Source organism: Doryrhamphus excisus, linkage group LG22 (genome assembly GCF_037039965.1).
Source record: "Doryrhamphus excisus strain RoL-2023G ecotype Guam linkage group LG22, RoL_Dexc_Guam_v1.1, whole genome shotgun sequence".
Taxonomy (NCBI): domain Eukaryota; kingdom Metazoa; phylum Chordata; class Actinopteri; order Syngnathiformes; family Syngnathidae; genus Doryrhamphus; species Doryrhamphus excisus.
In genome coordinates, this window is record NC_136378.1 from 7,891,400 (window position 1) to 7,902,936 (window position 11,537).

At 42.5% G+C, this 11,537-nt stretch overlaps 1 protein-coding gene across 3 annotated transcripts; it reads left to right on the forward strand.

Annotated features, from left to right (window-relative positions):
- The first annotated feature begins 1,313 nt into the window (after positions 1-1,313).
- On the forward strand, positions 1,314-11,402 carry LOC131110245 (SLAIN motif-containing protein-like). 3 transcript variants are annotated; one of them, XM_058063154.2, is made up of 9 exons: positions 1,314-1,583; positions 1,894-2,504; positions 5,044-5,180; positions 6,437-6,550; positions 8,583-8,723; positions 8,817-9,146; positions 9,238-9,378; positions 10,046-10,340; positions 10,556-11,402. In XM_058063154.2, the coding sequence occupies exons 2-9, from the start codon at positions 1,900-1,902 to the stop codon at positions 10,608-10,610; spliced, it is 1,818 nt and encodes a 605-aa protein (XP_057919137.2). In that variant the 5' UTR covers positions 1,314-1,583; positions 1,894-1,899; the 3' UTR covers positions 10,611-11,402. The 3 variants fall into 3 exon arrangements, with proteins under 3 accessions (XP_057919137.2, XP_057919138.2, XP_057919136.2); XM_058063153.2 differs by having other exon boundaries at positions 1,316-1,583; positions 9,235-9,378; XM_058063155.2 differs by lacking the exon at positions 9,238-9,378.
- The last annotated feature ends 135 nt before the right edge of the window (positions 11,403-11,537 follow it).

The window sequence follows — 11,537 nt, forward strand, 5'->3', positions numbered from 1 at the left end:
TTTGCAAGAATCAATCCTGCATTTTTGGGGTGCAAAAACAAAAGCCAACTATCAGATCTACAACAGGTCCAAGCCTGCTGCAGTAGAGGGAGTTGGTCTTTCACCTTTTTTTTGGCTGCAAGTGTTATGCATGAGTGTATTAATGCAAGCAATGTCTGGACTCCTCTGTGATACCACAAGATTACTGCAGAGTGAGAGTGAACATGCCCTGGAAAGCCAATGAGGGAAAATGTATCAACTAGTCAGGCATTTCATTCGATTTCCTTCAGATGGTGATAACTGTGTTTTTCCACAACAGGCTTGCAGAAACATGCTCACGTTGCAGCAAGTGATCGTAAATATGCAGTACTGAAGAAGTGACTCGGGTTATGATGCAATACCTACCTATTTTATTTGTAAACATCATCTATCATAACTCGTTCATGTTTTTTTTTACCTGTGTCACGTACAAATCAAATACTGAAAAATGAAGTGCTCATTTTAAGGCTGCTGTTGCCAAGCTTCCTGTTTCAATTGAAGGAATGTCTTTCCTTGAGTCTGGTGCCTATAGACCACGCGGCCAGCACTGACATGCACGATACCGCCCACCTTTTTGCAGCTAGTACAGCTTCGGTTATTCTAGCAGGCAGGACATTTTGTGAGATAAGAGGTCACAGGGGAGAAAGGACCCCACTCACAATCTCTGTTCTCGCTCATCCTAAAGATGTTAACTCAGAATAGATTTCACAAAGTGTTCAGAAAATGTCAAAATACCACTTTGTATCATTTAATTGGTTAATTTATTAAAGGGTGTGTCTCAATTACAGTTGAATGGCCAAGTCTTTGTACAGAATCAGGGGAAAAGTTCAATATAATTCTAAGGACCACTGTCAAAAAACAGGTATGGTGAGAACAGCTGCCCAGGGGGATGCCCGATGTAGTTTTTTTTTCATGGCAGTAATTTGACTTAGTTCGCTGACTCAAATCCAGGGACTCAGATGATTTGATTAGCTGACTTCACTTGTGTCAGTGAAAATGAAAGTTACATAATAGCAATAAATGAATCAATAAACACAGTTGTGTTGTGATATATTTTAAGCACGTGCGATAATGATGTTCTGTTGAATTTGTTATGTTAAGTTGTGTTTACCTACTTTTTTGTGTTTTTAATACTAATCTCAGTACATTCCGTACCACGGTTCATGTTAGAGCTTCCACCCACTCATATCTTTATCCATATGGTAAACAGCGACACCCGGTGGTTGTAATAAGGAATTACAAAATAATATTTCGTTCCCCTTCCAGTAGGGGGCGCTGGATATCAGCGCGAACCCTCGGGGGAGGGGCTCTGCGGGTCTTGCTCGGTCGGCTAACTAAACTCCATCAACAAGCTAGTTAGCGCCGAGTGAACGCCATGAACGCTCCCAGTGAAGCGCCGCTCGCTTTACGACAACATGGACACAAACTATTAACGACAAAATTCATCTGTTTGTGAGTCGCCGCCTCATTCATGCTGTCGCTTGTGTCCAGAGGAGTTTGAGGTCGGAGCGGTTGGGGTACGTTCAGTCGTCACTGCTTGAGAGGACAACACGGAACACTCACCGGTACGTTTGTTTTGCTGCTAGCATGCTAAGCTAGCTAACATGAAGCACAGCGCATGGGTGTACGCGATGGAGATGTTATTATGTTCATTGATGACAACAGCTACGTTTTAAGGCAATGGCGTTGCTGCTGGTATCGTCCAGTTTCTACTACAAGGGTTAAAAGTGATGTGAATGTGTTAGTGAATACATATTTGATTGTTTAGATGAATGAACTGTGTATGTGTAAAGAAAACTAGCATACTTCTGTCCTGTAAATAAACGTCACTTCCCCTCATTGTAACCATCCTAATATGAGTGTTACTCCCAACAGAAGAGCATGGTGGTTCCGGACAGCGCCAGCCTGCTCCCCCCTGATAATGGTAGTCCCCCTGGCCACATGGAGGGCTCCAAGCTTGGATGTGAGGAGGAAGTGGAAGGGGGTCAAGACCTAGCCGTGGTGGAGCTGGAGGAGGTCCGAAAGTTGCAGGAACTTGTTCATAGATTGGAGGTGCAGAATGAGACGCTGCGTAACCGGGGAAGCAAAAACATCGGCGCAAGCAGCCTCACCTTGCCTGTCAATATCAACGAGAGGCTAAATTGCAGTGGGGGTAGCAGAGAGTTGGAGCTGGTAACCCCGCAGGAAAGCTGCAGCAGCAGCGAAGAGATGTCCCCGCTCCCTGGGACCAACATGCTCGAGGAGGAAGGAGAAGATGATGTAGTAGAGGATGGCGGTCCGTGCGGTGGTTTCCTCACGTTGACCTGCAGCGGAGGGCCGAGACAGACCCAGGGCCAAAGCGTAACGCCTGAAAGCCCCTCGCAGGAGAGTTATGAGTCAGAGACCCTTGCAGAAAGCGATTCAGGCGTGGACCAAACAGCGTTAGATGATGTGGACGTTCTTGATTTGGACGATGAGTGTGCCGAAGTTGAAGATGAGGACAGTTGGTATGTTTCTACTACATAACAACTTAGCTTTTGGGTAGCATTTCAGCAGTAAAATGAGTCACATGTGCTTTTTTAATTATTTTTTTTAGTTTGAACTTAGTTTTTAAAGTGCATTTCTACCCTGTAGCGCATGTGACTGTTAGGTCTAATTAGGCAATTCTGAGTTCAGAAACATAAACATCCCTCTTTTAGATTATAAATGATGAGCAACAAATATTTGGAAAGCCACCTAAAGGCATATTTAGCATTGAAATTTATCAGGAAAGGAAATGAAGCCAGCTGGTGGGAGTGATTTTGGAAGTAGTGCAAACACCAGAGGCTGTTAGCTCTGACTTACTTAAAGTAAAAGGTGCTGTCTGTCTTGGTTAGGCACTCTGCTATTGCAAGGCACTTCCTATGTAACGCTGTCTAAAGCACAACATGACATCTCGGCTATAGTAAGTAGCCAGATAAGGAAATTGAAACGGGAGCTCAGAACATTCCAAATTTATTCATTGCTTTTACCAACACACAATATTTGCAGCAAATTAATTCCCAAAGCAACAACAGAAGTCTTAAGAATTACTAGAAATAATTAGCATTGTGACTGATTATATGCAAATATAAAGCAGAGCAACATTAAGTTGGTGCTAGCTAATTTAGCTTCCCCACAGCCGGACTATTCATGGCTTTTGTTCAGTTTCACATCATTAGCCATACCATATGTGATTTAGAGGGTCATCATCGCCAAAATACCCAGTAATCCGGGTAGGAACATAATCTGATGCTGGCCTGACTGCTGCCGCATGGATAAAGTGCTTTGGGTGGGATTTCACAGCATGTGACACGGGGGCCCAACTGTGTCCAGACTGCAACTGGGACACGGAAACAGTGGCGTTGAGGGAGGCTGTCGGAGCTCTGGGGAATGTGGGAGGCGATCTTTACAACAGGACATTTTTTCTTGCTTTTAGAGCAGGGGTCTCAAACTCGATTTTAGACAAATTATTTTTTTCAGATTAAAATTAACAGTATTAACAGTTATTTAACCTTTAACATGAACATTAATCAAACGTAATAATTTTTTCTGTGTACATCAGGGGTCTCAAACTCAATTTACCTGGGGGCCACTGGAGCTAGGGTCTGGGCAAGGCTGGGCCGCATCAGGTTTTCCAAAAAACGCATTTATGAAAAACAGAAAAATATACAAACTTTTTCAGTGCTTTGGTTCCGATTTTCTACAATAAAAGCTCTGATAAAACATTCCACTGTTCTCAAATATCTTAATTTTTATTTTTCTGCACAAAATAAGATTAAAAATAAATAAACAAATCAAGAATAAAGAAAATCAATCAATCAGTAATAAATAAATATAATAATAATAATAATAAAACGGCAAATAATAAAAACTCAAGAAACCACATATAGTTGGTGGGTAGACAAATTATTTTTTTCAGATTAAAATGAACAAAGCATTATTAGAGCCCTGTAGACATGACAAAACACGACTATAGTCACATTTATACTCTTTTTATTTACAACATATTGCGCAACTGCAGGGTCTTGAGACACATGCTAACTCGCAAACAAGCTAGCGACCTAAACGGTAGCCTTCAAGTTATTTCCTTTAAACTTAAATAGCCAAAATCTTACCACTTCCACACGGATAGGGAGGATAACTATTAACAGTTATTTAACCTTTAACATGAACATGAACCAAACGTAATAATTTTTTCTGGGTACATGATACCATACAGCATCCATATCAAACTTGCGTGGGCCGCACTAACATTAAACTTTCATATCAAGGCGGGGGCCTCAAACTAGTGTGGGCCGCGTGTTTGAGACCCCTATTTTAGAGTAACATACATGAATAAATAGAAGTAATTCAATCGGTTTTCATCATGACATATGTCACTATGACGCAGTGCAGTCAACAAAAATCGGAGCTTAACTGCCCTTTATGACACACTGCAACTGTTTCATTAATGAGGCCACGGGGGTTGTGCATTCATCGAATATGCAACGTTGATCAAACACACTGTTGTGTGTCCATAAAAAGCCCTCCCACAGAGAAGCTGTGCTCTTCAGTGGGACGTACGACCTCAATATTCCCTTTTGTGTTGTTGATTATTGCGCTGGGAAATTTGCGCCTTTGTGTTTGCCCAATGGAAAGATGATTTGTGGTTGATTCTGTTTCCAAACCAGTTAGTCCGGGTCCTTTTGTGCATGCACCTCAAAAGATCATCCCATGCGACTTATCATTTCACAGTGTTTGTATGGTTTTGTGTATATTTCCTGCATTGATACCGCAAAACGGTGCACTGTTTGAACCCTCTTTGGACACCTCCCTCTTGCTAATTGTCTGATGTGTAGGTTTTGTCCCAAATCTGTCCCAACTTTGTGGACAATAATGCATGCACAGCAAGAGGTTTTGTAGTTTCATGTCGCAACCACATTTGTGGTGACCAAGTCAGTTGCAGCGTCTAATTCAAAGCTTTCCTGTGTATCGCTCTCCCATATCTCTTACACGTTTACAATGTGCTTTGTTTGCTGTCACCAGGTTGTATGTATCACCTAAAAAAGAAGTTTCAAACGCAGGACCCGACTCTCCTTTGAAGTGGTGTCGGCAGGTTCTGGACCACCGTAGCCCAGAGACGGAGAAGGCATGTCGGACCCTCATAAACCGTTTGGACCAGTGTATGTATTTCCATTCATTCATTAATTTTCTACCGCTTTAACTCACGAGGGTCGCGGGGGTGCTGGAGCCTATCCCAGCTGTCTTCGGGCGAGAGGCGGGGTACACCCTGGACTGGTGGCCAGCCAATCACAGGGCACATATAGAGAAACAACCATTCATACTCACATTCATACCTATGGACAATTTGGAGTCGCCAATTTACCTAGCATGTTTTTGGAATGTAGGAGGAAACCCACGCATGCACAGGGAGAACATGCAAACTCCACACAGAGATGGCAGAGGGTGGAATCGAACCCTGGTCCTCCTAGCTGTGAGGTCTGCGTGCTAACCACTCGACCTTTTCAATGTTTTTTTTAAGCATCTAATTTTTATTGTATTATACTGAAACAAATACTTGAAAATAAAGGCTAACATAATAAATTTTAATATGAATACGAGGTGGACATTGTAATCAGTTTATGGATTGAATATAATGTTAAAAATACCATCAATTGTGTGGAGTTAAGGCGTTTGGGAGTGCACTACTTGGTTCCAACCAGCAAAGGCGTTGTTGATTCAGTCACAAACAGGCTAACTGCAAACAGGCTAATTATTCTGCTCCATAAAACACTGGCATTCAGAACAAAACTTTAAAATAATAAAATAATAAATGAAATGTTGTCCCATCCTCACTTCAGGTCTTTGTGTATCTACCTAATAGATCCTCTCCCTAAGACACTGTTAACTATTATTAAAGATATTTGAGAAAATAGCCATATTATGTGAACATACTGCATTCTTGGTTATGTTGGGTGTGTGCACTTGAGGCAGAAGTAACCGAGTGTCTCATCCAACACACCCCTTTCATTATTTTATCTCTGTGCAGCACGTATTTCCTGCTCTCTCCAGAAGCCAAACAACAGCTCTTATTCCCAGTAGAGCGGAATGACTACAAAAGTCATGTGTCCCTCCCTAGGGCAGGCCTTCCTTTTTAAATGGCAACACAAGGAGTCAAACTGCATGTTTTACACGCACACACACACACTCATATTTTTAGAAACACCACCTATACATAGCTAGCTGGTCATCTCAGTAGTTTAGTAAATAAGAGGAAATAGTTATTTTTTTAATGAACATACATTATTACAGTAGCTCATGCCCTGTAGTTCTATTGGTTTTCATTCTGCATCTTTTGTTTACCTCTTAAACCTGTTTTCACCTTGACTTCTGCTATTGTTGTATGTAATCCCAGCTATCCCTTCTTTTTCCTCCCCAGCATCTCGATGGAGGAACATGTACAGCAGCCCATCAACAGAGGCAGGCTCAGGCTTGATTTCTCCGGGGTACCACAAATCGACTAACAAATCTCTACTAACCTGTGGCAGCTCAGGTATGGCATGACATTAACACGCTGTGCCCCTCATGTTGTGCAAAACACTGCAGCGGTACTGATATTTTTTGTTTTTTTTGGAGGGAGGCGGAGGGGGTCGGCCACTTGTGTGTGGACTAATGTGTCAACAATCGGGGTGTCCTTTTTGCATGTTCTACTGGGTTTGCTTTGTGTCACATATACAGTACACATATACATACAGGGCTCCACAATAACGATGTACCGATGGCCCAGGGCAAGTTAAAACAAAATTCAGGCAAGTAAATCCAATCAGTGATATTCCCGTCGGGCAAGTGCACTTTGGCATGCCATACTGCCAAGAGTTTGGGTGTTGGTAAAACACAGACTGCGTAATTCCAGTGGTAATTTGCAAACCAATCCTTGCAAATCTTGAAATGGACCAATCAGAATCGTTTATTTAGACCGCGGTTTGCAGTCCACAGTCTGCGTTTTTCTTGTTCGCGATCAACCAATCAGCGATCGTTTCACTACGAAAACATCTATCATGGCGTCCCTGCCAACATGGTCTAATTCTTCAACAACTTCTGAAGGAAAACAGCAAAAAGTGATGAACCAGTGCCTCCTAAACAAGTATTTTATTAGCGGCAGCAAATCAAATGATGGCACAGGTGAGTGAATCACATTGCTGTGACAATTTGAAGTGGTCACAATGAAACACCACAGATTAGATCCAATACCAAGTGCTGATTTTGCACAAGCTACAAAATCTAGCGCTTCCATTTCTCTGTGTTTTTTTCTCACCTTTGCTTCACAAATTATTGTTTGACCATTGAGCATTTTTTTCTGGATTAAAAACACTTTACTAGTACACAAATGTGTCTATTCAATAATGTTTCATTGTGGTGCACAACTTATAAAAGTAGTTCTCACCTTAAGGATTCCCCATGGGCAAGTCATTTTTGTTTTTAATGTAGAGCCCTGACATATACCGTACTTATAAAAATTAGTATCGGTTATCAGCAAAAAAAGCCAATATCGGACATACCTAATATATAACCTCACTTACTTAATACTCTGGAAGATGACTAGTAATTGTCTAATGTACATGTGTATGTGATGTGTGCACACTGTTTCTAAAGGTGTTTAAGGAATGCTAACCTATGACGTGTACATACATAACTGTCTGACTTGAGTGTAGCTGTTGCATTTGCCCTCCTGGTAGTCCTGACATTGCTAAAGTTGTCAAATTCTACAAGTACCAGTTTTTGCATAACTTTATAAATGTTCGGCCAATCTAATTCCGGCACATGTGACTTTACCAGGACATATGATCCAAAATACCGTACCAGCGACAAGTTTGGACACACAAACTCATGTTTTTCGAATGAGAAGTCACGTCCAGACTTTTCACTGGCACGTAATCATAACATACATGTGTTTGTTTGTCAGTGTACTAACTGAGCTGCTTGGTGGGAAAACAAACTTGAGGTGTTGCGTTGAAGCTAACATTCTTCAAGCTCATTATGAGCTACTGTTTGACGAGTCACTCATTAAAAATAGTACAGTGAGCCTCGTCAATCGACACCTGCCATGAGAAGAGCAGTCTGATAAATTCTGACGGCACCTAATCTTTTGTGATCACTGCAGTTACCATATTTATCATTGTCCTCATCAACTAGGACATCATAATTATTGTCCTGGTTAAAATTACAGTGGAATTTCCTAAAGTCACCTAGAAACACATGGATAGAGGCTGGCGTCTCACTTTTTTTTTGGATCTTACAATTAAACTCTAATGGAAATAATGTAATATCTAATATCCCAAACTGTGACTTTTCCTGGTTGGTTTCCAAATTGGTACAACTTCAAGGTACTGTGATTAATTTAAGGATGCATTTCATAACAGCCTAACAGGCCTTGTTCTGTTATGAAACATGAATTCACATTAAAGTCAGCTCCACACATGTATGTGTGCTATAGACCTTGGGGAAACACTGAAGTGACTACAAAAATGTGGCCCAGGATGTTGATCCCAAAGATGCTGTGTTAAGCAATCATCCCACTCTTCCAGGTGTCTCAGGTGGACCCTCAGCTTTAAGCTCCCAGTCCTCTGTAGACAGCGAACTCAGTACTTCGGATGACTCCATCTCCATGGGTTATAAGCTGCAGGATCTTACCGATGTCCAGATCATGGCTCGCCTCCAAGAAGAGAGTGAGTTTGAGAGATGGTCACAGTTGGCCTTTCTGCGTGAACTTTTTCAATTCAGCATATTATTAAGTATTGGTTATTATTTTTTTATGTTAGGCCTGAGGCAGGATTACGCTTCCAGCTCAGCATCTGCGTCACGTCGTAGCTCCACAACATCCCTGCAATCCCTTCGCCGGGGAGGCACCTACAGCGACCAAGAATTTGACAATTACAGCCTGGAAGACGAAGAGGATGAATTCAGCCCGGTGCCCCAGCAACGTCGACGCTTCACTCCCTCGCCCTTGGGGTCACCTAGGTGCCTGTCGCCGTCCACTTCCAACCACGGTCAAGAGCATACCAACAGACTCGGGGCCCCTCGCACAAGAACACCCAGACGCTCTCTCCAGGGCCCTAGTGCGGAGCTCCTCAAATTTGCCAAGAGTGAGGGTAGGCAAAAATCAGATTCCGATTATGCCCAATAGTTTGTCATTTCAGTCAAGGTGATCACACCCGTGTTGTCCACCTGTGGTTCCAGAAGAGTTGAGGCACAGCATGCCTAATCTGGCCCCCCGCACCAGCCTACGTTCCCTGGAGGCAGTCAGAAACAGCCGCAGCATGGAGGCTAACCTCCAGAGCTCTGGCAACCGCATGTCCCACCTGACTCCCTCCCCTTCCTCAGGTAACCCCCACCCTCATTTTCCTGACCCCCTTCTCCTCTCATAGAATGACATCTGCCTACTGGGATTACTGAATCCCTGAGCAATGTTGCTTCCATGACAACGCCTACATTACGTTACTGTTACTGTACATTTGCACGTGCATATTATTGGAAAAGCCTTCTATAACAGCATGAATTAATGACACGCCCTTTTGATATGCAAAGGCTATTTCGACAACTCAACTGTATGCTCATCACAGTCAGCCTAGATGCCACATTTTCCTTTTCTGATCCGTTATTCATTAACCTGACAAACATAGAATGACTGGACACTTTATTAGGTAACATGCACACACTAATAAGATCCTTTAAAAAGTTACTAATTTAAAAATACAGTGAGTATGGTCGTGAGAAACCGCCCTCCATCATAATAAGCTGCATCTGTTATGACGTTCATGTAACTGTGTCATGCAATGCAACTGTTACACTGTGTGTTCATCAGAACTGAGCATTGATTTCTTTATAAAGGTGGACTTTAATTGTTTTGGAACTTGTGCAGGTGTACCCAGTGATGTAGTCATTCTATGTTGGAACACTTGTTGCTTATCTTGTTCCAGACAGTGTTTGTTTTACACCAACTGTCATAAAAGCAGCACTTGACAAGCACCATCTATCCTATTTACTAAAGGTATGTCCAGTAGTCGTCTGCGTGGCAACGGCCAGTCTCCTCTCTCTATGCGAGCTCCAGTGAAAGCTGTCACACCCGTGGGCTCCATGGCATCTCGTCAGCCTTCCAGAGGCCTGCCTGTTATCCAAGCGCCTACCGCAACTGGGGCCCGCAGGGTCCAGCCCGGTGGTTCCGCTAATGGCGGCACCTACATACCAGGGAGAACCTCCGCTGGGACAGGGCGACCTACGATGGGAAGAGGGCAGTCGACACCGGCAACATCCACTCGAAGTAAATTATCACAACCTGCCAGAAGGTGAGTGCTTTAATAATGTGCATATATACTTTTGCCTCCATTGTGACTACTAACTTCTCACCCGGAGAAACTCCATGATTTGTTGAGTGTTACTCTTCAGCTTATGAGGTCATAACAATAACACCATTGTGCTATTGAGTGATCATAAAGAATAGTTTGATGACACTTCAAGCGGTTCCTGTGAACAAAGACAGACTCTCTTGTTTTATCATCAGGTCTTTGGGTATGGCTAGAATCTCAGATGAATCCTGGAAAGATGGCTGCTACTGAGTCCGATGGGCCCCATGATGAAGGAATTTCACTGCTGCAAGCCTCGCTTAATTCAGTGACTTCTTTAAAGTACAAAGCAAAGTCAGGACCGGATTTAGTCAAGACTCTTCTCTTTAGCTTGCATGAAGCATTGTCAGCAACATCCAGTGTGGATGTTTCCACTAACAAGAAGGCACACTCCCAACATAGGACAATCTCAGAGCTTCCAGAAGATGTCTTTGGGGGAATTTTACTTATTTTTCTATGCTAATTGTGAAACACTGCTGGAATATTAAGGGTTGTAATTACTTTGTGAAGTTATTGATATGAAGGCAATTTAAAAGAACATGTTGGTTTGTGCATTCCTGTGTGAATTCCTACTAGATGTAGGCACTGCATGCATATTGTTTGTTTTTTTTTCCCCTTTACGTAACCGTAACATGACAATTCTGTCATGTGTCGCACAATATCATGTGAAAATTTTTGAATGATTTTCTGTTTACACAGCAATGAAACTGCAACATTGTACCACACTGCCCTTGTTCATATTTTAAATATATATATATATATATACGTATGTGGATTGTGCCAAGGTGCATCTGAGTCACAACACTCTTACCAAATTATCACTAGTCCTCAAAGGTACAATGATGCATTTTTATCGCACATGCGTTGGCAGTGTCTTTGTGTTTTGGTATCTACTGAAATAAAGTATGTTTATGCAATGCAGGCCTCCTGCCTTAGACAGCTCCCACTGTCGTGTCGTGTATATCTGAAAAGAAGGAACTAAAATAAAGTGCAGTCTAAAACTGACGGCGTCTATTGACTTGTCTGTTTGCATCCCATGCTAACAAGTTCCAATCTGCAGCAGCAGGATGCTTGCTGGGTGGATGACCAAAAATGCTACCCAACCCCTCCCTAACAAAATGGCCTACAGGCCTCGTCGGT